Here is a 27,474-nt window from a genome sequence, read left to right on the forward strand (position 1 = left end):
CAGATCCAGTAACACACATCCCACCTTTTTTGGTTCCTCCCTTAGTGCAACTCATCATCTCCCCTTCCCAACTGGGATCACCGCACGCTCAGTTGCATCAACTCAACTGTTAGCATGGGCAGACTCCAACAATTGGAAGACTTTATTATTATTTTTAATCATCTCCAACTGGGGGTTCCACAGTAGAGTGTCCAAGACAAAGTGAAACAGTTGCCACCCTCAACTTCTCATTTTTTCCCTCCCTAGTGCTTTCTGAGTTTATATTGTTCAGTACATGAGGTAAGTGACCCAGCTTTAAAACACCATCTTAAAAAACCAAAAATTTATGAGGAAAGAGGGATGACAACATGGAGTTTTAATTGCAGAGCCTTTCGGTGAGGTGGTTTAGTGATCCTTTGCAGAGATAGACACATATCTAAGAAGGGCACAGGCCAGTAGTTCAGGAACAGGGCTTGAAGCATCTCCAGCTTGTTTTAGCATAACAGCACTAGGAGCAATGAATAGTTAGGACTTCATGGTGACTGCCCACATGCAAAAGGCCAGCTCTCTCACAGAGTTCTCACAAAAGAGAGCCATACAGGCATTAACAGTAAATCAAAGCATACAGAAAAAGGTTAGATACTCAGAGGGAAGCAGCATGACTCACTTCAGCTCACAGAGGCAGCTCAGACCCCAGACAACAGCAACACTTTCCTCAAAAGTGGAGGATGCAGAATCCATGATCAGCCCCTGCCCTCATTCCACAGGAGGCACGAGCCAGTATCAGGACAGGGCATGTGCCATGCACAGAGGTCACCAGGAAACACTATCCCTTGCTTGGCTAAGCAAGCAAGAAAATCAGTGTTGATTTTGAGAACAAGGCTGCTTGGATCCATGACAGTCAGTGGAAGCCTGCTCTCAAGTCAGGACCCAGCAAGGAGCCCCTTAAGGCAGGCCAGCTCTTCACTCAATGCTCCATTTGCTCAAAGAAGCCAAGATGCACAGCCAAGGAAGCTTCCTGAGCTGTGAGATGCAAGTGCTGGCAAACAGTTTGTCACATTAAGCACTGAGCTGGTGTAAGGTGGACTGGGGCTTTTACACATGCTGTTGTCTGTGGGTCAAGCAGCTCTGCTTCCCTATTACAAAAACAGGAAGCCAGGGACTAACCCTTGCACTCACCACCACACCCTAAGCCAGGGTGGGGAGGCTGCCCTGAACCAGTTTTTGCCTTGAGAAAAACATCCACCTAAGACCATGTGGGGGCATCCTCTTATAATCCATCTTTATTTGTAAAAATCCACATATAAAATCTTCGGTTTCCTTTTACAAAAACATAAAGGCACATAAAACTACTCAAACTTTCATCCCCCTGGACTGATGGTCGGACACTCCCCTCCACCCCAACCTCCCCCTTGCTTTCTTTCTCCTCCAGTCCACGTTTCTTCATGTTTCCTTTAGTTTTCAGCTCACTCCTGCTCAGACACAGTTCTGCTCTTGCAAAGATGAAGTATGCACACAGGGGAGATGGTGGAGAGGTGGCATGGGCTGTGCGTGGAATGTTTTACAGGTACTTTTTAGTAGTAGGTCTCTCTTTCCACCCAGCCTGAAGGAAAAGGAGGGAGAAAGCACAGTTAGTCTCAAGGCAAACCAAGTATGAGGCTCATGAGAGCTCCTTTTAGATTCTTGAAAACTTGCACTGTAGCACCTGAGCTAATAAGTGACCTGCCACAATGGGAATATCTTGCCAAATTGATGTTCTCCAGCTTTCAGGAACTCTTCCAGCTTTCTAGAGCTATCCAAGCATTAATCAGTCATTTCCATCTACTTCAGTGCATCTGTACTTTTATATAATGGGAGAGAATGTAGGGACAGCAAGAAGGCCTTAATTTGCACTAACTACACAATTAATGTTGAGGAAAGGGAAAACACAGCAGAATACAGCCCCAAATAGTGCGTAGGGGTCCCCAAGCTTTGCTGGGGTTTCTGGAGAACTCAGCAGCATGAAGAGGTGGGGAAGGAAACACAGAAATGAGCAGCAGATTCTTACCGCCAGGGTTGCGCCTGATAATGAGCTTTCTGACTTCATCATACACGAATATGAGGAGGGAGTATGGGAAAGCACAGAACCACCAGGTCGGCCTGTTTGGGAGAGGAGACAGTGAGAACACGGGCTGTGGAGATGCTCTTGGCCTGGCACAGCTCTGACTTGATGGCACACTCAAGTGCAAGAAGGCTGGCATGACCCAGCTTGCCAGTTCAGTCAAGAATCCTCCAAGCCAAGCATTACTACCAGGTTTTCTGCTGCAATAGATTAATTCACTTTTGGATAATAATTCCAACACAAGGTGTGTCATGGCACCTTTGCTCATCTCTGTACCAGCACCTCCCCACCTACCAATCAAGCAATATTTCCTCTAAGTACACAACCTTTGTGCCCAGAGCCTTGCTGGCTGGAACTGTATTGTTTCCCCTTGTGATTTACACATACTAACATCCAGATGCTGCAGGCACTGGGCAGAGGCCAGCTTTCTTGTTAGGAAATGCTCACACTTCAGCACCCAACTCTTGGAATGCAAGATGTACCAGGATTTATTTTTTTTCCATGAAGATTTCCTGACACTTAAACTTTGAACAGTCCTCTGGCTTAAGACTAAACTCTGCCATGAAGTGTTGCAATGCTGTTGAGCAACACTTAAAATGTTGGCACCTTCCCAACCATTAGGAAAGTTAGTGTGCATCAACTGGTCATCTGCATCTACGTAGCAGCTTTTAAAAGACTTTACTACTTGTTCTCTTCCCAAGAGATGTAGGAAAAAAGCACAAGACGTCATCAGCAGTTCTTCAGTACCCAGGAGTCATCTGGCCTATGAATTACACAATCTAACTGGCTTTCTTTGGAGGTGCAGTACCATTCCCATAAAAATACTCCATGAAATAAGTGCAAGAGGCAGCTGCACTAGAGCACACTGGTATTGAAGTTGTATCACTGATTTTTAGTGAGGCACTGAACAAGAGGCTCCTCATAAACATTCCACACACAGTGAAGAAAACCCCAGTGTGCCACAGGACAGCAAAGGATCACTAACACCCTCTAGCCTGAACTCTTAAGACTAGGTTTGATGCTCCACTGGTTCACAACTACTTTCATCCATCTCCCCACCCAAGTGCTATTGTTCTGTGGTACGATCTGTTACACAAAAAGCATGATGCAACTTACTTCAGAGGATACATCCTTAGAGCAACATCCATCCCAGGGCAGTAGGACAGGAAGGCAGCCAGAGCAGTCTCCTCAAAGAGACCAAATATTAAGATCTTGTTCCTAGAAGAGACAGGAAGGAAGTCAAGAACAAAGTACTTTCAGAGATGATCTCCTAAAAAACAACCTAGCTGCCACAGGGGAGTGAATGGAAACACATTCCAGTCCAGCCCAGAAGGTCATCAGGTGGGGACTACCAGGCCATCCATCCAATGCAACTGCAGAGCTGCCATGATGGTATTTTAAGTCTCTTCAGAGACAGCTCATGATCAAATCAACCAGCAATTGATTTCATCACAAATTCAGGAGGCAGCTGGAGTTTATGCCATGAGATCTCTTGATGTACAAGACCAGGAGTTCAAGGCTGTGTGCTGGAGTGTCTATGGGCTAGTGAGGTGTGCTAGCTTCCACAGACAATGCCAACAGAAGCCACCATTTCTTTGTCTCAGCCTGACAACTGAAAGTACTACAAGGAAGAGAGCACCCAGTCTTTTACCCACTCCCAAGGTAGTCTGGTCAAGACTTTTGCCAAAACACCCAGACACTGCTGGGATGAAGGACTAGAGTGCTGTGTGCTGGAGAACACACAGAGTTCAATTCTAAATCCTCCATGGACAGGCTGACTTACTTCATCCCCTGCTGGAAGACAGAGTTTCTTCGGGTCTTGCAAATGATCAAGTCTGCCCACTGCACGACCACGATGCTGACAAAGAAGGCTGTGTGGCAAGTGAACTCCACTATCTTCCTCTGCTCATAGGTCTAGGAAGCAGACAAAGCAGAGAGCATTTGTTCAGACACGCTGCCTTTGCTCTCTGGTGCTCACACCAAGTTCAGCAGGTGTTAATATTTTGGCTGGCAGCCTCTAGGGTGAGCCTCAAAACTCACCCATTGCTGCCCATAGCTGTCTTCCACATCGTTAATCCATCTGTCATCCCACTGAACTCTGATCCCTAGCAAGCCAGAAGGCCAGAATCCATTCTCTGCCATGATTACAAAATAGGTGAAGAAACCTCCAAGGGCCTGGATCATACCTAAACAGGTAAGAAAGTATGATAAAACTGATTAGGCTACTGTGCAGAACAATTATAACAGAACAACAGTTTGTAGGCAACCCTTAACCACCTTAAAAATTGCTCCTTGCAGTGCTCCATGTCCCAAGCAGCAGCTGTAGAAATAGTTCACACTAACATCAAACTCAGCTGCAATCCTTTTGCTGAGCAGCTTCTGCCCCCAACTTTGTACAGAGTTACTTCTGTTCTGGCCCTGTGCTGTGATGGCACCATACTCAAGGACAAAAGATAAAACTCCCTTTGTATTCTTATTATGCCTTGCCCACCCCCAACCCTTGCAAAGTACAGTCAAGAAGGTTCCCAAGGTCTGCTGCAATTAAGCGTGAGCTCCCATCCTGTGAACTGGGCACGTCTCTGTAGCTGCCTTTAATCAAAGCTCCTAATGCTGTGTGTTTAGGGATACGCTGGAGAGAATCCTTTACTTCTAATTAAACTAACAATGAGATCTATGTTCTTGCTGAACAAGTCTGAACCAGAGGAGAGCTGGTTGTCAGCCAGTTCCTTTACAGCACTGTGCAATTAAACAAAATTACTGTGAAAGCGATTCAATGGATCAAGCTGCACAAGCCACCGCTATAAGCCATGGGGGAAGAATCATTGCAAGTTCTTTACAGCCTGAGGTTCTGGTTTACACACCCCAAACCTCAACCCTACCAAAATAAGCAGAGCAGTCACTGACTCAAGATTGTGTACAACCCCTGCTACCACCAAGTTCAAACTGGTGCCAGAGAAAACAGAGCAGCTTACCAATCTGCCCATAGGCCATGCTGATCAGCCGTTCATTCACCAGCTTGTCTGTTTTGGGATTTCTGGGCTGCCTCTTCATGATGTCACTCTCTGCTTGCTCATATGCCAGGGAGATAGCGGGGACCTGAGGGTGGCAGGACTGCTCTTAGAAGAGTTTCAACTCTCCACTGTATAGAGTCTTCCCTGTCCTGTGTATTCAGTGCCAGAAACAGCACTCCCCAACAAAAGGGGTCTTCCAAAAGGACCTTACCCCCCTCCCTTTCCACAGATTATTCTTACAGGGAGCTGAAAGATCCTCAGACTCAAGAGCCATGAGATGAATGTGAATAAAAGGAGTATCAGATGGCTGCTTACTTTAAATCAGAACACTAGAGGAAATTATTTAAGCATTTTCCTTCCACCTGTCCTTTCTTTAGGGTACCTAAGAACATGCACATTTTTTCTGGAGACAAAAAAACCACATTCACCATGTCAGTGCCCAAGTCAATGCAGAGGATGGTGACTGTTCCCAGAGGAAGGGGTATGTTTGCAATGATGAAGATCAGGAACGGCGTGATTTCAGGAATGTTACTGGTCAAGGTGTAGGCAATAGACTTCTTCAGGTTATCAAAGATCAGACGACCTGGGGAAGGAAGAGAGAACAGGGTAACTCTCACTTGTTAGCAGAAGGCAGCCAAGCAGCTCACAGGCAGCCTCAGTGCTAACACCAAATGGCAAATTGCTAGTGCAGCAAATGAAAGGGTTCTCTCTATGTAAGGGTGAGACTGCTCCATGCACAGCAACACCTGTGGAGAGTGACACTTCTGGTCACAGCACTCAGGGCTCACTGCATAGAGCCTTGGTTTCTGGACATCATCAGGAGCCCCTGGAGGGACCCTCTGTTCTGCTCCTGTTTGAGAGCTACTTCTCCATCAGGGAGGAAAACGTCACACTCAGCTGGCAAAGATGACTGTAAGGTCACGTGTTAGGCAACAGCACAAAGTAGCTTTTGTTACTCAGCTGCTTCCTACTCTTACCCATCCCCAAAGGCTCCTGCAGAACACCCATGGAAAGAAATAAAACTTTGAAGGGAGGAGGAAAAGTGCTGCTCTCCTTGAAAACTCTTGTCATGGAGGCAAGCTCAAAGAAGAGCCCCCCAGATGCCTCTATTTCAGAGGGGATGCTGAAGCATGTTACTTTACCACCACTGCACACAAGTTACAGACTCACCTTCTTCAACCCCAGTGACAATGGAGGCAAAGTTGTCATCCAGGAGAATCATGTCAGCTGCCTGCTTGGAGACATCTGAGCCAGCAATACCCATAGCAACACCAATGTCAGCCTTCTTCAGGGCTGGGGAATCATTCACACCATCACCTGTGACTGCTACAATTGCACCCTAGTCACAAAGAGAGCAACAGCAAGACTGAAATAATCATGTAAGACATGTTTTTGGCAGAAAAGCTTTCTACTACCTTACAGATGAAGCACAAAAAACTATTTCACTTTGCTGTAAAGAGACCTCAGTTCCTCCTTGCCCTCCCCTCACCCTTTCCCTGTTCTGATCAGGCTCATCAAGGGAACCACGGTGCTCTCTCGAAAGGACATACTGGATAACACATGAGCATGTTGGATCCTCCTCTCCCAAGCACATCCAGAGAATTTAGGAATTAAGTTTACTAATTAACATCCTAGGATGAGAAGAAAGTCTCAGTACAAACTGAAGATGTTTTCCTGTCAGACCCTTATATTTATGTATTGTAGAGCAGCCTGACATCAGCAGCTGTAGGCTGCTGACAGACAGATTTAATCTGGCTCTTTACATGTGGGCACTGAGGAGACTTAGCCCTAGCACTTCAACAGCAGAACAGCCTGGTAGTTTACATATAAATGTCTGGGCATTTCTCTAATATGACATCCTTACTCCCCCTCTCTTTACCTGTCGCTGGCAGCCTTCCACAATGATAAGCTTCTGCTGAGGAGATGTCCTGGCAAAGACAATTTCTGTGTGGTGAAGTAGGATGTCATCCAATTGCTCGCTAGTCATGTCCTTCAAATCTGAGCCATGAACCACACAAGCTTTGGCATCCCTGAAAACAAGATAAGGTATGTTTTACTTTGCATTAAGTTTCTCATTAGCTGTACTTGCTCCATAAAAATAAGGTTCTTCAGTGATCTGGGGAAAGAGCAACTTCTGCTATGACTAAATACTGATCCAGGCAGCCTCTGCACAGAGGTTTGATGTTCAAAATTTTGAGAAGCAGATAGGGAACACCAAGAAAAAGACAACAAAACAGAACCAAGCAACAGACAAAAACCCTCATGAGCAAATTAATTCTTTCCATAGCTTTCTAAAAGGCATCAAGGCAAAGACTAGTTGTTCCCACAAATCTTAGCCTCTCTGAAAAAAAGGAACTCAGGTAGGTAACTTCCAAGGTTTCAAGAGATGTTGCTGTCTTCTGCAGGCAATCTTTTTTGCAACAGACTGATGACCATGTGACTGGTGACACATGGTTCTTCACAGAGAGTGTTCACACCATGCAAGTTCCAACTAATTTACACCCTTCGGCCACAAAAGCATGCAATGTTATATTTAGACTGGTTTGGTACCCTACAGGCTGCAGTAAAATACCATCTCTCTCCAGCCCAGCATACCATCCCTTATAGGTCTAGGAGACTGTCCACGCAGCTCTTGACATCACCCAGTTTAAACAGGGAAATTCCTTCCCCACCCTTAGAGCCAGCTGCTGACCTGCTCAGTCACAGAGCCCAGCCTGCACTGCTGGGTTTTGAAGTTACCCTCAAAATCTAAAAAAAAAAAAAAAAAAGAAAGAAAAAGAACCAACCAAAAAAAACCCCCAAGCAATTTCATTTCACAGGGTGTCTCTATTCACAGTTCATAAGCTACATGGCTGTCCTCCAGCCCAAACACAGGCTGGGTCAAGCTAAGCAATGCAGACAGCCCAGCCATTCTGCAAACAGCCTGCTTATGCCAAAGCACATTTTCTGAGGATGCCTCAGTCCCAGCTAGGCTATGAAGGCAAGCATTAACCCTTAAGAGGAAGGAGTTCCCTTCTGACATTTATTCTGCTTGTAGCTGTGCACTAGTGTCAACTCCTCTACCCGGCATAAATCCTGCTCCCTTCGCTCTCCTACAGTCTTACTCTTAAGTACTTCCCACACACAAGACACACACATTTAATGCAATCTTTTGTGCATTCTTCACATAACTCATGATACACATTGCAGAGCCACAATATGCTGAGCTAAGCAAATGCCATCTTTTCGTGTCCAGAGGGGAGATGCTGAGGGATTATCCAAGACAAGGAGAGAGGCAAATGCAGAATTCTTTGAACAGATCTGGCCTTTCCCAGCAGACATTACCTAGGGTTGACCTGGCTGACAGGAATGTTGAGTCGAGCAGCAATATCTTCTACTGTTTCATTGCCCTCGGAGATGATGCCGACACCCTTGGCAATGGCTTTGGCTGTGATTGGGTGGTCTCCAGTAACCATGATAACCTGAAATGCAAACAGACTGCCATGGAAGCCTTGCCTGCACTGCAGAGCAGCACTGCCCAAAAGGCAGGGTCCCTTACACTGAAAAGGCCACATGTCTTCTGTTCTACTCGCAAGCACTAGCGCAGAGCAAGTCTGAGGTACAGGCAGTAACCTGCTACCACTATGCGAGGGATTGAGGCGGATGGAAGACGAGAAATTGTTCATGTTGAGCTAATGGAGCCAGTTCTGTCTCCAGCCGATGCTTCCTTCTCATTTTAGTCAGTACTGTGGCACTCTAAGCCAAATCATGTGCTTTGGGACACCATGCTCTCAGCACCTGCCAGGGCCCAAGCAGTTTGGAGTTTCACTCATTTTTCAGTTCATGAACACACAACCATTTGTATTTAACTTAGAAATTAAGCCTGAAGTAGCAGTAGTTAAATCCTGATCAATTACTTCATCCACTCGCATTACAGTAATACAAGAGGTCAAGAAAGCCCTTTATTTCCCCAGGTATGAAGTGAGGTGATTTTCAACCCAGGAATAAATTACCTTGATCCCAGCGCTTCTGCATTTGCCAACAGCATCTGGCACAGCAGCACGAGGTGGGTCAATCATAGACATCAGTCCTACAAAGCAGAGTTTGTCCACAGGGAAGTTCAGGTCGTCTGTATCAAACTGGAAGCCTTCAGGGAACTGATCATCAGGCAGAGCCAAGTGGCAGAATCCTGTAACACATCAAACCCACATTTACTCTGTTCCTACACATCAGGAGGCAGAGAGTGAACACTTACTGCTTCTGCAAACAGCTGTGCAAGAATAACAGGGCAGCTTAGTCAGAGGTTTAGCCAGGGCTGTTGAAACAGGAGTCACGCTCCTATCCTGATAACTACCAGCTGTGGCTAGGTGCCCAGACACAGCCTGGTTCCTGTGCAGTGGAATAAACCCAACAACACTGTGTGGTCCCATGAAGGTCCCAAATGCTTTGCTGCATTTTGATCTAGGTGACTTCGCTGCCGGGAGACACCAGACCCTGCAGGCTGCCTTTTAGATTAAAGGCAGGACTGTCCCTACATGGATTGCGGAAGTGACCTTAATTCTATGGTTACACTGCAGGAACAGAGTGACCCTTCACTTAATCTGTGAGGACTGCACGGGAACATGAAGGACAAATCTTTTCCAAGGTAATTGGGCTGTTTTTCCTTACCTAACACTCTCTCCCCGAGGCCTCCCAACTCAAGGTAGGCATTCTGAAAAGCATCTTTCATTTCCTCATCCAGTGGTTGCTCTTTGCCATGGATAAGAATAGTGCTGCAGCGATCCAAGATCCTCTCTGGAGCTCCCTTCATCACCAGCAAGTAACGGGATTCTGATGGATTAGCGTTTTTGTGGATAGACAGCTAAGGGTAGAAGAAATGAATCTGCTCTATAAACATGTACTGTGAAGGACACAGTAATCAACATCAGTGTTCTGCAACTATGGCAGCTCAGGGCCATTCATGATATTCTACTCTAGTTCTCATTTACCCATACTTTAAAGAGGTTTACAAACTAACGAATCTGAGCATTCTTTGGTATTAATGTGTAACTGCAGGTGTTGTAATGACCTGTTCTGTATTCAAGTGCCACCTGTTAAGGTCACTTCCCAGCAGTTCACTCCTATTCCCAGATTTGAGTTACTCCATGCTCTGTGCACTACTGCTGCACAGGTTGAGAACATATCTGATTCTTTGTTAGCAGCTAACACCTTAGTGTCAGTGCAGTTACATGTGAAGAACACATGTAACTATAGTCTGTTAACTTAGATTTATAGAACAGTCTTCAAGCAAGTAATGGCTAGACAAAATGTGGGTGCCAAAACAAGTTTTGAGGCAAACAGTGCACAAATTCGCACAAGTACTTCACACAGCAGCTCCCCTTCCAAGAGCACACCTGCTTACCTGGTACTTGTTGGTAGAGTTAAATGGTATTTCCACCACTTTGGGATACCTTTCTCTCATCTGCTTGACAGAACCACAGCACAATTCAATGCATTTCAGAAGTGCAGACTCAGAGGCATCTCCTGCCACAGCTCGCTGAGGAAAAAAGACAACTATCAAAACATACAACCACAGAAGACTGGGTATTTAAAATAGATTTTAAGAGTGAATTCATCACAGTCCAGTCCCAACTTCTACATAAAACTATATGAAAGCAAAGAATAAATAATTCTATTATCTAGTACCAACAAGTACTGCATTTCAGAAAGCCAGGCTTCCCATCTTAAGAGAGCAGCAGTCTTCTTGTGACAAAGTCAAGAAGCCTTTTAAAAGGGTTAGACAAAGTCACATAACCAGGTACAGTCAGACCAAGTGAGGCTGGAGGGTAAATTTTGAGAAGAACTGCTCTAAGTTGCTTGCCATGAAGAACAGTTACTGTGAGATGAAGACTGACTACATGCACACAGAAACACTTCCATGTGCCCCCCACTCCAAGATAACATCAACTTATCAGGCCACTGGGAGAAATTTGATCTGTCCCTTCCCCATAAAGGTTATCACTGGCAGAGATGGGGGTTCTCAGCCCAGGAGATCTGTATGTGCTCAATGCCCTGGTGGAGCTTTCTTTGCTGCAATTGAAATGAAGTATTTCTTGCCCTTCTGGTCTCTCTCTTTGTGAGCAATTTTTTTTTTTTCATTTCTGTACTACTTTTTGGCATCTAAAGACTTCCCTCTCCCAAGCCTTCCTTAAACAGGAAGAACTCCAGCTCTTTAACTTCAGGTCACATTTTGTAGATTTAAGATATAGTCAGAGGAGTGCTGGGGAAAAATAGTTTGTTCCATCATCTCTCTTACCATTGCATCAGAACACCCCTGGGAATAAGTTTACTAAGCAACATGACTAATACTTGACAGATTATAAGCACTGTACGGTTAATTTCAGCCTTGGCTGGGTCACAGTTCAGAAGGAGGAATGTGAACTGGTGCTATGCCAGCATTTGCACCAGCACTGAACTAGTGAAAGCTTAAGGAGACTTGCCAGTGAGAGCAGACTGTCTCTAGCCAGTCTCCCACAACCACTGTTCCCCCTGCTCTGATGTTTACTTCTCCCAGCACCAGGTGTTTGTAGCTTTGAAGTATACAAATGCCAGAGACAGCAATTCCTGGAACAGCCAGATACTGGGAAATGCCTAGGAAAGCTTTCTGTTATTTGCTAGCCCTATGTGAAATATCTGCCTCCCAAACTGAGTGTAGATGGTAGTGGATGGCAGGGATTGTGCTATGGGAAAAATGCCTTTTCAATCCCATCTCGCCTGCCCACAGCACACTTCCTCTAAGAGTGCTAGACTGCAGAAAAGGTTAAGAGTGGCAGCTACCTCTACTTGGCAGGTTAATGTGACCCACAGGAAGTAATCTCACCACCATTATGAGAGGATGGTGGTGAGGAACAAGACCAACACTTTGTTTTGGGAACTCACCTTGAGAATTGGTACATTTTCCTGGCCAGCCTGAAACACAGCACGGTTACAGAGACCTGCAATTCTGGACAAAGCAGTCCAAGTGGCTGAGCTCTTGTCAAAGGAAGCACCTGGAAGCAGAGGAAGAGTGTCAAAAAGCCACCCCTCAAGAAGTCATATAAGCTCAAAAAATCCCACAGGTTTAAGACCAAGAAACCTTTATCTCAAACAGGAAACACCCAGAGCATCACTGCATCTCTTTCATTCCTCCTCCCTTCCCAGATACTTGATGAGGAACTGATTATTTTAAGACAGCAGCAGTGTAAGAGAACGCCTCTGCTTTCAAGATTCCAGTAATGGCCATATCCAGCAGCAACAGAGGGACACAGTGACAAAGCCAAGAAATTCTGTACAGATAACACTCATTCAGAGGGCTTGAGAAAGGGATGCTGGGTTCTACCTCCAGCTTGTCTCACTTTATCTATCAACCCAGGAACTGGATGAAATAGCTCCCAAAGGAACAATGCTTAAATAAAGATACTCTCTCATTCTGGCTCTTAAGCTGGCTTTAAATGAGATGAATTGAAGAGACAGCTAACCGATAACCTAACATACTTTCCATGAAGTGAAATCTTCTAGGTTTACTTCCACTGCAGCCAAGCCAACCATTGCCAGGCCTAGGGCTTCCAAAAGATCTATTTATAGCTCATTACTTTGCTTTAGTGTTAAATAATGTGGCTTTTTTAAGCAGTGGAGACAAGCACAACGTTTTGGACTGGTTCAGGACAGGGTGCAGCAGCACCACTGGAAAATATTTATGCTAATAACATGTTGCAAACACAGCATTTCACAAGGTAGACAAAAGCTAGGAAACTCCTGAGTTTGGTTGTACTGAACAGTTCTGGAGAGATAAGCATTTCGCTCAGCTGTACAGCACACAGTTTTCAGATTCTTATCAACTAAGAGAAACTTCCTGCTAAAGACTTACATTCATAGCTGGCACTATGTAAACACCACCTGGATGCTCTGGGAAAACCCCTGTCCCAAAGGCAAACCATCTAGTTCCACATGGGAACTTGCCATCTACATCCAGCCTCAAGTCATTTTTATCAGGGCCAACACTTCTGCTGTCCATACTTTCAACAGACTTAAGATTAAGCAATTTCATCAAGATACATTTTAGCAAAGATAATCAGGTACTTTGTGAATATTTCTATGTACAGGACAAACACGTGGTGTTGGGGCTGAACATTTAAGAGGTTCAAATTCCAGTGGAGTAATTCTGCACAAAAGGCAGGCTAAACAGAGTTTAAGGATTAAACAGAATCATGGTACAGTGCTAAAGCTTTCTAAGTGTCAATTCAATTTTTTTATGCCCATTCTAGACTGTATGTTAGAAATCCCTGCATTGTGAACATCACTTGGACTGAAGAGCTACAAACACAGGTTCTTAGAAGTACCAGTGTCCAGGCAGGCCCAGAAAAAGCCATTTTTAAATGAAATGCCTCAAGCACAGCAAGGCTGTCTTACCACTCTGGTTCTCTGTAGTGTCAGCCTCATGGATCTGATTGTCAAACCACATGTGGGCAACTGTCATACGATTCTGTGTCAGAGTGCCTGTTTTGTCAGAACAGATGGTGGATGTGGACCCCAGGGTCTCCACAGCCTCAAGGTTCTTCACCAAGCAGTTCTTACGAGCCATACGCTTGGCTGTTAGTGTCAGACATACCTGGGAACAAGAAAGATGATGTCAGGTTAGATGCACTTGTGCAGAGTAACACTGCTATCCAACTCAATGTGTACATGGAATGACACCCAGCTTCCATGCCCTGCAGTGATTGCCTAACTCCTTGCTCACCCTGACAGTGCAAAATAAACAGCAACACTTCAGCTCAGGTGCTAGGTTTAAATGACATTTTCCTCATTACAAAACCTCCAGAACAGGCTTCAGCCTCTTACTCCTCAGTGTATTAGGAAGGAAATAACATGCCTCAGACTAACGTTTCAGTCAAAGTTGCCACCTCCTAACGATAAGAGTTCTCAAAATAGGTGAAGGCAAGCCACATATGAGCAGGCCCAAATTAGCTGTGGTGATAAGGCTTGCAAGTTGCTGGGGTAGAAAGTGAGCAGCTCCAGCTCACTTTCTTGCTAGAGGCTGTTATCTGGTTCCAGTTCCCAACCACTCATTTCCTGGCTTGGTTGCTACTCTGCTTCCTAAGGCAGCATGGAAGCATTTTCTTCTGTCTACCACCACTCTCCATACACCTAAGAACACCTAGATACTCTCATGACCTCTCTTAAGGAAACCAAACTTAGAGAAACCTGTGACAGATCCCAGACCAAAAGCTGGGGCTGGAGTGAAGCCTGCTGGATCCTCTGCCAGCCCTTAAGGATTGGAAAGGTTAGTGTGCATGTGGGTTTCTGATGGATGTAGCAGGAAAACCCCATATTACCACAGAAAAAGGACTCCTAGTCTTGCTCACTTCAGCTGTATAGTGCCAAGCCTCTGGGTAGGTCTAACTTAGGGACCCATCCTTATGAGATAATTGCTGCAGAACTTGACGTTGATTCAGGAAATTAGTTAAAATACACTGAACTTATAAAGCCCAACCCTACACACTCACTTCCATTACTTCAGTGTTCACCTCTCTGAATGCACATTGAGATAAAGCACTCCACTTCCTTAAGGACCAAATTCAGTCTTTTTTCCAACTTCACTCACCGTAACCGTTGCAAGCAGCCCTTCAGGGACATTGGCAACAATGATCCCAATGAGGAAGATAACAGCCTCCAGCCATGTGTACTCAAGGATGAGGGACAGGATGAAGAAGGAGACACCCAGGAACACAGCCACTCCAGTGATAAGATGGATAAAGTGCTCGATCTCCATGGCAATTGGAGTTTTCCCCCCTTCCAGTCCAGAAGCCAAACTGGCAATTCGGCCCATCACAGTGCGATCCCCAGTGCTAATGACAATGCCACGGGCAGTGCCTGGAAGAGGGATGGGTTTGAGAAAACAAAAACAACACAGCTTAATATCCTGTAGGTGTGGAAGAGATGTCCTAGGTGGGCTTCAGCACAAAGACCCCATATTCAGAGCTGCAGCAGAAGTCCTGCCAGACACGTCTGACATTCCTGCTTCCTGCAGCTGTAGCACTTCATACAGATCTACCTCATGGTTCACGCTACGTTATCTGCACGTCAACATTTTTTACTTGTAATAAAACAGGCTGGAAGACACACCACATAGCTGCTCCTCTGAAAGAAGCAAGAACAAAACACCCAGTAGTGCTGTGGAGTCTTTACCCATTCTAGAGTAGTGCAGTTGGAATGGGCAAGGACTTTGATGGGAACTTCCACCCTGCTTATCTACACAGTTCAATATCATTGCTCATACTTCAGGGAAGCAGGAGACACACATACCTTCCACACAGTTGGTGGAAAAGAAGGCAATGTTCCTGGTCTCCAGTGGGTTCTCATGGGAGAAGTCTGGAGACCTGGTTTGAGGCTCTGATTCACCAGTAAGTGAGGAGTTATCCACCTACATGAAAGAGAGTACTTTGTCATACATGAGCAGACAGATGCCTACTAAGTACTTTCCCCATCCTTCTCTTCCACTCCAGCCCCCATTCACAGCATAGAAGACTTATTCATCCTCCTTCAGAATGAAGTTTCCTAACAGCCTGTCACTACCGTACCTTGCAACCATGTGCAGATATGATCCGAAGGTCAGCTGGAATTCTGTCTCCTCCTTTTACCTCCACTAGATCTCCAACTACAACACCTTCAGCATTTATGCTCATCTTCTCACCGTTTCTGACTACAAGTGCTTGCTGAAAGACAGTGAAGGAACAATCTGTGTCAAAAACAACTCTTAAGAAAAGGCTCAAAAGATCTGAGAATCTTTTATGCTGTGCTTCTACAAGGTTTCTACTAAGGTGTTTATATCTATGTTATTTAAGAAAAGTAAGTTGGTTTTTTTTCTTGATATTAAAGCTCCTTGTTACCATCGTGACAGTGTGACAGATATGATCCAGATTGTCCACGAAGGAATTAAAATTTTAGTGCTTATCACACCACTTACTGAACTCCCCAGACTACAGAGAAAGTGTCCTATGATTGTTAACAAGCTGGTGGAACCCACAGGTTTTCAGGAACTACCTTGGCCTATTAGCATAGCTACTTGGAGCAGTCTCACAGATCCCTCAAAATTAAGAGCTAGTAACCCACATTAACAGCCCGGCCCTTGCAATTGGAGATGATGTTTAAAACAATTCATACTTTTGAACAAGCTATGGCTTGCCAGACAACAAGGAAATTATTTATTCCATACCTGAGGCACCAAGTTCTTGAAGGACTCCATGATCTTGGAACTTTTTGCTTCTTGGTAATAAGAGAAACAGCCAGTAATGATAACCACAGCTGCCAACACAATACCCAGGTACAGCTGCAAAGAGCAGAAAAAGTGAGTCAGAGGACAATCTGCCTGAAAGGCTTCCAGTTTGTCCAAATTAATTACCTGGCATTTAAGTGCCCCATCACAAACATGAAGGTACTTGCAGTCTCTGAACATTTTGAACACAAAGGCTGTCCACAAGCTAGTGTTGTTAACACAACACAAAGGAAGTTGCCTGTTCATTTCATTATGTGGAAGCACTCCAAAACACGTTAAGCTCACACATTTAATTTCCCGTGCTTATGGGAAAAGCTTCTGGACTGAATGCTTAAAGGAAGTTAATCTGCCTTGAGCCCAAAAGGCTGCTCAGCCTGCCTTTGAGGTAAAACAGACATTTTTACTTACATTATCGTTGTTAGGCTCCTCCTCCATCAAGCTCTGTATGCCATAAGCCAGAAAACACAGAATAGCACCAATCCAGAGCAGGAGCGAGAATCCTCCAAAGAGCTGCCGACAGAACTTTACCCATTCAGGAGTGGTGGGTGGGGGGGTGAGGGCATTTGGGCCATCACGAGCCAGGATCTCAGCTGCACGTGCAGAAGTCAAACCCTACAAGAGAGGTTCCTTTTTAGGCATTGTGGCAAGACCCAACTGCACAAGGTAGGTCTGAATTTGCTCAAGTTCTACAACAGCAACAAGGAGCTGCTAACAGAAAACAGAGATGTCCAAAGCTGCCAGGGTTCCACAACACAAGTGCAGGATGTGAGAGCTGAATGCCAGAACAGGAACTAGAGGATGCTGAATGCTACTTGAGGAGCCTGCAGGCCATGGGCCACGAACACAGAAGAAGGGCAGGACAAGAAGGTTACAGCCACAGACTTTGGAACAGCACAGCGCCATCCACCCTCATTAAATTATGGAACAAGTGAAAGCTGGAGGCCATAAAAGTGATGACATGTTGGAAGAACTTTCCAGGAAGTACAGCTTTCAGAAGCTGAGATTTTGGACACAAAAATGCAAATAGCTGTACTGTTTTAAAGAGCAGACTTGATGCTAAATGCAATCATGCAAGAAATGCATTAAGCAAAGCAAACAACAGCAGAGGTGTAAAACTACTGCAGTGCTTCTGCACTGGACTCTAAGGAAGCCTAAGATATTTTTACACCTCTTACTGCAGAATTTTAACTGGTACTAGCCATCATTGAGTGTCTGGGCATGTGCTAGCTCTCTAGACTATATTTGCAATATAACAAACATGTGTCCTCATTACATGCTCCTCCGGAAAAAAATAACACCAAGAATCAACTTGACCTTGAACGACTCAGAGGCAGATAACAGTGACTTTGTTAGAAGCAAAGTTGCTAAAGTATTGCAGTCAAGTTGTTCAGTGGGAGGATAAAGAGAAGTATTTGTGAATTCAACAGTTCTCCCAAAGCCTGAGAAACTTAACTGGAGGAGGGGAGATTAAACACTAAAAGAAAAAAAATACCATGCCAAAATCAGACCACCCAGATCTCCCTTTGTGAAGTGCTCTGAGCTGTGGCTGTTTCTTTTCAGATCAGGGCAAAGAAGAAAGGAATACAATGTTTACCTACCCGATTCAAGTCTGTTCCATATTTACGATGAAGTTCATCAAGGCTCAGCTTGTGGTCATCCTGAAAGACAAATAGTTGGAAGAGAAAAGAATCTGAGAAAAGAGTTCAGCAATTCTACTTCCCACCCCAGGTTTCCTATCTGTAATGGTGTGATAGCAGGACTCTAGCTCATCCTTTCTGTGAAGAGAAATCTCAAACTCATTCTGGAATTCAGCACAGTCTAATCTTTAGCATTCTTGTGACTATTTGGGTACTTGAAAGCTTATTTGAAAAAGTCTGACTTTCACTCAGTGCAGTCCTTACACCCCCAGCAGATTCTGTTAAACCTCAGTGGGTGGGTTTTTTTGGGAGGTTGAGAGAGGAATGGAAAGAAAAGGAGTTGGGAAGGTAGGAATGCATTGAAGATTAAACCTGTAATTTCACACATTTTTAAGTAGTGTTGCCATATTAAGCACTACTTTGGGGGAAGTGTTTCTTTCCCTGAAGAGGCTTCTTTTCATAGCCTGGCTATTTTTCAGTTGGACTGAGTTGGTTCAGAGCAGTACCTCACTTAAAAACTTGCACTGGAGGAGCAGATGCTTTAAGTACACATCTCTACTGAACACAGAATGTAATCTTAGAGCAATATTTAGAACCCCCTCTTCCTAACAGAGGGGTCAAAAACAGTAAAGCACAGTCTCAAACCCATGGAGCAGAACCAACATCTGCATCACCTTTAAGGACAGCAGATCTAAGCCAGATGATGCTCACAGACAGATACAGCATCATCTAGCTTGCACAGATGGAGATGGGAGACACTCCCCACAGCCTCAAACATGATTAGAAGGAATAACACTGAGGTCAGTCTGAGCAGAAGCCAGCAGTAAATGGAGCTGTACAGCCTGAACTCCTCAGCTGGAATGAAAACAGCAGTCCCACTCACATGACAGCACAATAAAGCCTGTAATGCTGCTATGCAGAGCTGAGGAAATACATCCATACTGTGCTATGGGTATGCAGGCAAGCACAGACTTAGGTTCTGTGTCAAGTGCCTTTTGAGAAGTGATGTTGCCAGGGTCTACTGTGTGCTTATGTTGATGCTGAAACACAGAACATCTGACTTGGGGACAGAGGGGAGGAGAAGAGAGATCAGCACCTTCAGTCACACCATACTGTCAGCACACTAACTCGTTTCTCTTTTAGTCAGGTTAGGGACAGGGCTTTGGGCATAGCAAACATCCTTAAAGCTGCTCTTTCTGTGCTCTGCACTCTTACCATCACAACTTCCTTTTTAAGTTCATCCATATCCCTCTCCTTTTTCCCCTTCTTCTTTCCGCCATGCTCTGATGTAGCAGTGGGCTCATACTTGTCTCTTCCAGCCTGTAAGGGAAGATTCAGCATTATTAGAAACATCTTACAGTCAAATTCCACAGCAGCAGACATGAACTATACACACACAAGGCTGCCAGGCAGACAAAATTATTACAGTTTATTAGAGCTGTCCACCTAAACTTCAGTAAAGCCTTTGACACTGTTTCCTACAGCACTCTCTTGGAGAAACAGGCTGCTTGGACAAGCTTGTGGCTTGGACAGGTGCACTGTGTGCTGGGTAAAAAACAGCTAGAGGGCTGAAACAAGAAAGTGGTGGTGAACAGAGTTACATCCAGCTGGCATCTTGCCACCAGTGGGGTTCTCCAGGCCTCAGTACTGAGGCCAGTCCTGTTTAATATCTTTACCAGTAATCCAGACAAGCAGATCGAGTGCATCTTTAGTCGGTTTGCAGATAATACTAAGTTGGGCAGGAGGGTTGATCTGCTGGAGGGCAGGAAGGCTCTGCATAGGGATCTGGACAGGCTGGATTGATGAGCTGAGACCAACAATACAAGGTTTAATAAGGCAAAGTGCTGAGTCCTGCCTTGGCATCACAACAACCCCAGGCAGAGCTACAGGTGGGGAGAAGAGTGGCTGGAAAGCTGCCCAGTGGAAAAGGACCTGGGGGTCAACAGTGTCTCCACATGAGCCAGCATGTGCCCAGGAAGGCCAATGGCATCCTGGCCTGTGTCAGCAACAGCGTGGCCAGCAGGTCCAGGGCAGTGAATGTACCCCTGTGCTTGGCACTGGTGATGCTGCACCTTGAGTGCTGTGCCCAGTTCTGGGCCCCTGACTGCAAGAAGGACATTGAGGTGTTGGAGAGGGCCCAGAGAAGGGCAACAGAGCCGGGGAAGGGTCTGGAGCACAGGTCTGATGAGGAGCTAAGGGAGCTGGGATTGTTGAGCCTGAAGAAAAGGAGGCTCAGGGGAGACCTTACTGCTCTCTGCAACTCCCTGAAAGGAGGCTGTAGCCAGGTGGGTGCTGGTTAATTCTTCCAAGAAGCGACAAGCCTAGGGCAAATTACCTCCAGTTGTGCCAGGAGAGGTTTAGATTGGCTGTTAGGAAAAATTTCTTCATAGAAAAGGCTGTCAAGCCCTGGAATAGGATACCCAGTAAACTGGTTGAGTCACCAGCAGTATTTAAAAGATGTGTAGATGTGGCACTTGGAGAGATGGTGTAGTGGTGGACTTGGCAATGCTGGGTTAGCAGTTGGACTCAATTATTCTAATGGTCTTTTCCAACCTACATGATTCTATGACAGTTATGCCACTACATTAAATAAAAACAAGCTAGTGAAGAGAGAAGTCTGCTTGGTATCATACCCAATACACAGACTAGACTCAGACATTGTGCAAGCCTAGCAAGGAGGTAAGCAAGCTATACACTATTCAGGCAGTCTTGACGTGTGAGCCCTGGCTCAAGCTGAAAAAGTGATGAAGAGCAGAAGAAACCAATTCCTGAGAGCAAACGTATGTTTCCTCAGGACATTAACTCCTTCTCCTCCCTCCCAGCCTTCCACATCCTCTGGTGAGGAGCAGCCTATCAACTGTAGATATATTAAATAAGAGGTGGTACCTCTGCTGGTCTATTCTGAGGGCTAAGTTCCAACACTTTCATTCTCAGTTTGGCAAACTAGCTGGCCAGTTTACACAACAGGAATCTGCTTTCAATTTATGGCAGTTTGAGCAGCAAGAATGGTATACAAAGTAGCAGTACACTTCTGCAGATTCAATCTGCGCTTAGTCCTGCTTACACCTCACAGAGCAGATGATTTGCTTAAAGCCTCTTTATTCAGTAGGATTTTTATTCACTTTTATTATGGTTAATTCTACATGAAATCACGCAAAGATTTAGATCTAGTCATAATGGGGTAAACAAGCATCTAAGGACAAACAAATGATGACTTAGTGCACATAAACATCACTTAATCTTCTGTTCCCTTCTGTGTGGGACCAATTACATCCCCACACTCTGCCAAGTTTTATGTGATGAGATTTTCACCTAATAAGATCCCTGAGAAGAACTTTAAGATGAAACAGCACTTAGTGGCACCAGAGTCAAATCTTTAACGAGATTAAGAAAAAGTTTCAAAGGCATTGCCTTGCTTGTTCTTTGCATGAACACCTCAAACCACGAACTGGGCTCCTGAGAGCTGGATTCCTGAAAGTGACCTGGACACAGGAACTACTGTTTGCATCCAAGACCTGTCCTGATGAGCAGCTAGCACAGGAAATTATTATCTGTTTTGAGAGAAGTACAAACCAAAACCAAAAGTGAAACTGCACCCAAAAAAAAAAAAAAAAGGATGACCATTACTTTTCTGAAAGAACCCATCAGTGACATCTAGACAAGGGTTTTTTTTACTGTGCTGAGAAAGCTCTGTGTGCAACACTCTGCAGCTACAGTCACACACATAGCCATAGTCACATGCACAGAAGTCTCCCCTTGCCCTGCTCAGTAAAGGCAAGCTTTGCATGCCACCGCGAAGCTGTGCAATGGAAACAGTTTTTAATAAGTGCAGCAGAGCAAAGCTATTTGCTTCCACTGATCCAGGAAAAGGACACAGAACTCCAGACTGTCAGCATTCCTGACATTCTCTTCCCTGCACCTAAACTCCCATTTCCCTTCTTAAAAAAGTGAAAGCCACGGTACTTAAACCAGCGAGGTCCTTGCATTCCTGCATCACAGGAATTTGCCACAGGGCAATTCACAAAAAGCCACCATCAAACATCTCTCTTCTTCAGTCTCTGAAGGAAACAACTTTGACTTCTGCTGGAGCTATGGCAGACAAGTCCAAACACGGCCCTGCACAAAACACATGCCTCTTGATTGCTGCTTGATTTGATTTCTAATGAAGGTGAAGGAGCTAGTGCCTTGTCTGACTACCACTCCATCACCTCCAGCTTCACCCCTTATCCACAAGAAAAGCTTGGCAACTGCTTGCAGGTGGTCTAAAAACCTCCTGTTTTTTTGAAACTACTGTGAGAAATACAGTTTCTCACTGGGGGCAGTGAATAACCCAGGAATATAGGAGTGCTTAGGCTTTTTCAGCTGCAGCCAAATCAATCTACAAGTGGGCAAACATGAAAAGGCTCATTGCCCTTGTTCAAGCATGATTTGCTTTAAAAAAAAACAGCAACCAAAAAAAACAAACCCAAAAACCCCAGCGATCAGCTCCAGTCAGAACAAAGAGTGGATAGAGTTACTTGTTTCTTTAAGCACCCAAGTATTTGGGTCTTAATGGAGTCTATCGTACAGAGGAGCTCAGCAATTCCCCAGCTTGGAAAAAAAAAAAAAAGCACAATACTTTCAGTACTTTCCCTCTGTTGCTTTATTACTACATCCCACCCTTACTGAAAAGGTAAGTAGGTAAGTCAGGAGAATCAGCTTCAGCTCTTGTTACAGGATCATTTCATGCAGAATCTGAACTTCCTGCTCAATCATTCAAATCTGAACTTGACACACGCATCAGAGTCCAAGTCCTGCCCCTGTTCTGTGCCTCCGGGGCCATTGCCTCCCTTCCTGCAAGATGAGCCCAATCAGTTCAACAAAGGCTTGTGCTGGCTGGGCTGCCAGGGGAAGAGGTTTTCATCCCACCTCGGCGCTGTAGGATTTCCCTGCTCTCCCCTTCTTTTCCTGTTATACAAAGAGAAGAAGGCCTGTGGTACTCCACATCCACGTCTTATCACGATTTAATCACATGGCCTGAACACAAAGGAAGGTCTGTCTCATCAGAAATGTCACCCCTGTTCCTTGACTTAGCCCAAGAACTGACTCATCAAAACTGCCTCAGAAAAAAAACAATGCTGCTTCTTTTTTTTCCATGCAAGATTTATTTTTTTTCCACTGGCTTAAGCACAACATTTGTACACACCAGTGTAAGAAGTTTTATACATCCCCCAGAAAATCCTATTGTCTTCAGCTACAGCTGATGATTTTCCGCTCTGGACTAATTGAGCCATTCATGGCTGATGTTCTCAATACAAGCCATGATTGACCAGGAAACAGGAGGGGTACAAATTAGCAGACAAGCTCAGAAGTACCCTGTTCTAAGATCACCTAATCCAACAAGAAATGTCAAGTAAGAGCCAAAACAAATTATGCAGTCTCTGGAGGCCTGGTCTGTTTTACTGCTTATGTCATTATAATCAATTGTGCAGAGAAAACAGAAAAGTTACTGTCCTGCTGCCTTATGAGACAGTAAATATATTAACCAGATGAGTCATAAAACTTACTCCGCCTATTGGACTGGAAACTCTGTTCCATGACCCTATGTAATCCTAACAAGAGATGGAACGGCTTCTTTGGATCCTTCTTACTCCCTCCCAAGAGCTGCCTTCAATCTCCTATCTTGAATCAAAAATTTAAACCGCATCAATTGATCACTCTCAGCATCTAGGACAGTACAAGGCAGTTTTTACTCAACAGCTAGTAATTGCTAATTGTGCACTGTCTGCTGCTTCCCAAATTATGAAAGGACAAGCTCTTCTCCCAAGAGAAGAGATGTAAACCTAATCAGGTTTTTAATAATCAGGATAAAACAAGGACCATCCATACACCTTAAGCCCTGTCTGGGTATTAGGAAAACAACTCTACTGCTCTGGAGATGTGTGAAAATCCAAGAGCAGAGAGGGCTTTTCAAATGTCATCACTGCACAGCTGAGTAGCCCAGCCTGGGTTTTTCGGTGCTGTGCCAACTACAAAGAGTCACCTTCCTCACTTCTTCACCCGTAATAAATAGTCATCATAACTCCAGACATCTCTAGTAGTTGACAAACACATCAAGATGAGGGGACAGGACCCAGTTTTCCCCTAGACAAGCTGGGGAAGGCTACCCCTTGGAAAGGCCTGGGTGAAGGATGAGCTGCAGTTTTCAGCAGGTCAGGATTGGAGTGGGTTGTACAGCTCACCTCACTTGCCAGAGGCCCCTGTCCGTGTTCCCCTGTTTTTCCAGAAACCCGTGCTGATTAAGCCCAGGGTTTTCTTTGGAAAAAGGACTATCTCTAGCTACAGTAATAAAAAGTGAACTGTCATAAAATAGCCATAGTAATAAAGGAATGAATAAGATGGGGGAAGGTAAATATATAAGATTTTTCTTTAATTGCACCAGATAAGGATTGCTTTGATTTGCATTTTTTCCCCTCAGTTGGTTCCATTATGTGATAAACCTTCCTAGTTCCTGACACGGGGAAAAAGCCCTTAACTGGGGTTCAAGGAAATCTGAGCTACCTAAGAGGTGTTTCTGCTCCACACAAGAGCGCTTGATCGCAGCATCCAGCTTCAAAAAGTCTTCACTACTGTTTCCAACAGTCTACACACACACACACACACTTTTCTTTAGTTAGAAGATACGATCTGAATTAAGGACATCTCCTCCTCATGGCCTTTAAGGCAGAGCTGACCTCCAGAAGTGACCCCAAGCACACCACCAACTGTACGCAATGCCTGCATAGTCAGGGAGATGGAGTGAAACACGCTGCTGTCTACCAACAGCTTCCAGACAGCTCTGAACAGGAAAGAAATCCAGAGTGCTTTCCTCCACTAGCTACACACACCCCCCCTCGTTGGATAATGTGCTTTTTGGGCTTCGTAGCAGCAGCTGGCCCTTCCCTTGCCCCATTACCATTTAAAGTAAAACAGACTCAGCTTCACAGCCACAGAGAGAAGAAACTTGTTTTCTCACACTTACGCTCCTTTTTCCTCTTCCATCCCGTGCACCCATGGGAAAGAAGTTTCCCTTTTGGGCACCCTAACTCAAGGCAGGCACATGCTGCTCAGTGTTGCATCCACACTCCGCCTTTTTCACTGCCTCACTCTCCCACATGCCCATTTTCCAGGGGGTCCCCAGTCATACGCACACATTCTCAGCGCCGAAGGAGCAAATCTTGTGACTTGCTAACAGAAAGCATGAGGCAGACCTATTATCCCTGCTGAATTATCCCTTGTGGCGGTGCTTCAGTTTCAGGCTAATTGCTTTATTATCCATGCAACCTCCGAAATCTGAAGTGGAGCAAGACAGCTCTCTACATTGGAAGGCGTTTGTACCTTTCCTTAGTCCCACCAAGGCACGCAAAGCCCCTGAAGCCTTTTGTGCTGCAGTCCTGCATAGACACAACTCAAAGGCTGCTCCGATCATTTAAAAGATTCAGAATACTGCGCACACTGCCAGATCTCTCCTCAGTGTTTAATCTCCTAGATGAATTTTACTGTCCATACAGCCTGTTGCCTACTGGACTTAAATACAGCAGGCTGGGCTGCCAAGCAACAGAAGAACTTCCTTAGGAAAAGAAACCCCATACACAGAACAAGTGCTGAAAGCCCACCCCACGCACCCCATTTTCCAAGCAACTCTCCATTCAGCCATGTTCTTGCAGCTCTCCCTACTACTCATGCAGTTATGTCAACATTGCTGCTGCTGTACTGCACCGATGAGGACAATACAAAGTCAAGTCAATGTTTGAACAGCGCTTGGGAAGCACAGAACACCTGTTGGCAGGGAGCAGGCTACCACCGCTGCCATGGCCCTGCACGGTCAGTCTCTCCTCAGGAAGCAGAGAAATCAGGGAATTTTACAGGAATGCGTCTAAACCAAAAGTAAACAAGAACCTACACACCTCCAACTACACAAGACATACCGGGAAGGATTCGAAGGGAAAAAACAAACATCCAAGCAACAAACCCCAGAACCTAGTCTCTAGTTTTCTGACATAAAATGAAATCAGAGCAAGCCAAGAGGTGTTTCTGCTCCACACACAGGTGCTGGAGCACAACATCCCCCAACACCCTTCACATGCACTTTTCTTTAGTTAGAAGATACGGTCTGAATTAAAGACTTCTCCTCCCTATATAAGTAGAAACAATGCTGATCCAGGGGCAGAAACCGCTGCAGGAACCGCACAGCCTTCTGCGCCAAGTTATCGCCCCAGTGAACAGGAGACCTCAGCCGTGTCCGCCTCTTTTCTGCCACCATCTCCCATCACACGCTCACTGCTACCAACAGGCAAATCAGCCGTAATAACGCTGAGGGCTCCCCTTCTCCCGCCCCCCCCACGCCGGGCCCTCGTGTCTCAAGGAAAGTCTAAAGTACTCTCAGGAGCCCCGGGAGCAGCCGCGCTCCCTCCCCAGCTCCGCAAGGCCACCAGATAACACCAGCCCCGGGGGCAGTGGGACGAGAGGCCCCTCGTCGGGGAGACACGGCCTCCAGGAGGAGCCGGGGGCTTTGGGACGCCGGCTCCTCGTCCCGGGCTCCGCCACGCCCTCGGCCGGCTCTTCCTTCCCGCGGGCGGCGGCGGCCCTCGCACGTTGCTGGGGCTGGCGGCACCGGCGCCGCTCGCCAACGGCCGCGGCCGCCCTCGTACCCGGCCCGACGTGGCCGCCCCGGCCCGGCACACACAAAGCGCAGCCTCGCCGAAGTGAAAGGGGCACCGGCCACCATCCGATTCCTTGAATTTCCCACTTCCCGCCCCGGCCCGGCCCCGCCGCTCACCCCCTTGCCCATGGTGCCGGGCGACTGCGCGCGGGTCAAGTGACGGGGGGCGAGGAGCGGGGCTCAGCGGCGCCACGTGTCCCGGCCGGCGCAGGTGCGGAACAATAGGAGCACCCCGGCCGGCGCGCTCCTTCCTCTTCTTTCTCCTCCGCCTCGGCTCCTCGCCTTCGCCGCGCCCCCCTCTGCCCCCGCCCGGGTCGTTCCTCTCCGACGCCGCAACCGCGCGCAGCTCCGGCCGCCGGGTTCCCGCCGCATAAAGAGCCTCGCTCCGCCGCCACGCCCAGCCCGTTGTGGCACCACCCCCCGTGCGCTGAAAGGGCGTGAACGGGGCGGTGCTGGGGGAGGGGACAGTGCCCGCGGCCGGGACTGGCGAGGAGCAGCGCCCGAGGGCCCTTCCGCCGTCCCGGGTGCATCTCGGGACGGGGCGCTCACCTTGAGGCTCGTCCGGCATGCCCCGGCCGCGCCTCACCGGGGTGAGCGCCCCTTCCGCGGCGCCGCCGCCAGGCCGGGGCTCTCCAGGCGCCTTTCCCGCCGCCCCTGCGGGGCCTCGGCCCTGCGGCCGCCCGGAGCCCCCAAGTGCTGATGCCCCCCGGGTTTTGCCGCCGGTCGCTGAGAGGCTCAGGAGCCCCGGTGCTCCCCGTCCACCCACGCTCTTTGTGCTGGGCATGGTCCCTGCCCTG

General features: G+C 46.4%; 1 protein-coding gene across 1 annotated transcript; it reads right to left on the reverse strand.

Annotated features, from left to right (window-relative positions):
• Window positions 1-119: 119 nt before the first annotated feature.
• ATP1A1 (ATPase Na+/K+ transporting subunit alpha 1) lies at window positions 120-27,088 on the reverse strand. The gene is made up of 23 exons (XM_054654358.2): window positions 26,795-27,088; window positions 19,213-19,317; window positions 17,959-18,018; window positions 16,769-16,972; window positions 16,301-16,414; window positions 15,666-15,800; window positions 15,391-15,508; window positions 14,690-14,958; window positions 13,498-13,696; window positions 11,989-12,098; window positions 10,472-10,606; window positions 9,739-9,931; window positions 9,084-9,259; window positions 8,416-8,552; window positions 6,971-7,121; window positions 6,262-6,430; window positions 5,520-5,674; window positions 5,053-5,176; window positions 4,121-4,266; window positions 3,864-3,994; window positions 3,197-3,298; window positions 2,027-2,118; window positions 120-1,582 (listed from the first exon to the last, which is right to left on the reverse strand). The coding sequence occupies exons 1-23, from the start codon at window positions 26,804-26,806 to the stop codon at window positions 1,554-1,556; spliced, it is 3,066 nt and encodes a 1,021-aa protein (XP_054510333.1). The 5' UTR covers window positions 26,807-27,088; the 3' UTR covers window positions 120-1,553.
• Between the last annotated feature and the right edge of the window lie 386 nt (window positions 27,089-27,474).

This window comes from Agelaius phoeniceus, chromosome 2, assembly GCF_051311805.1.
Source record: "Agelaius phoeniceus isolate bAgePho1 chromosome 2, bAgePho1.hap1, whole genome shotgun sequence".
Classification (NCBI taxonomy): domain Eukaryota; kingdom Metazoa; phylum Chordata; class Aves; order Passeriformes; family Icteridae; genus Agelaius; species Agelaius phoeniceus.

What these genes read in the sequence shown, in the direction of transcription:
- ATP1A1 (XM_054654358.2), bottom strand. An exon ending in TATCTGCACATGGTTGCAAG is followed by an intron (nt 15,509 to 15,665) that starts GTACGGTAGTGA and finishes TCTTTCATGTAG; the next exon opens with GTGGATAACTCCTCACTTAC. An exon ending in GTCAGCCAGGTCAACCCTAG is followed by an intron (nt 7,122 to 8,415) that starts GTAATGTCTGCT and finishes TCTTGTTTTCAG; the next exon opens with GGATGCCAAAGCTTGTGTGG.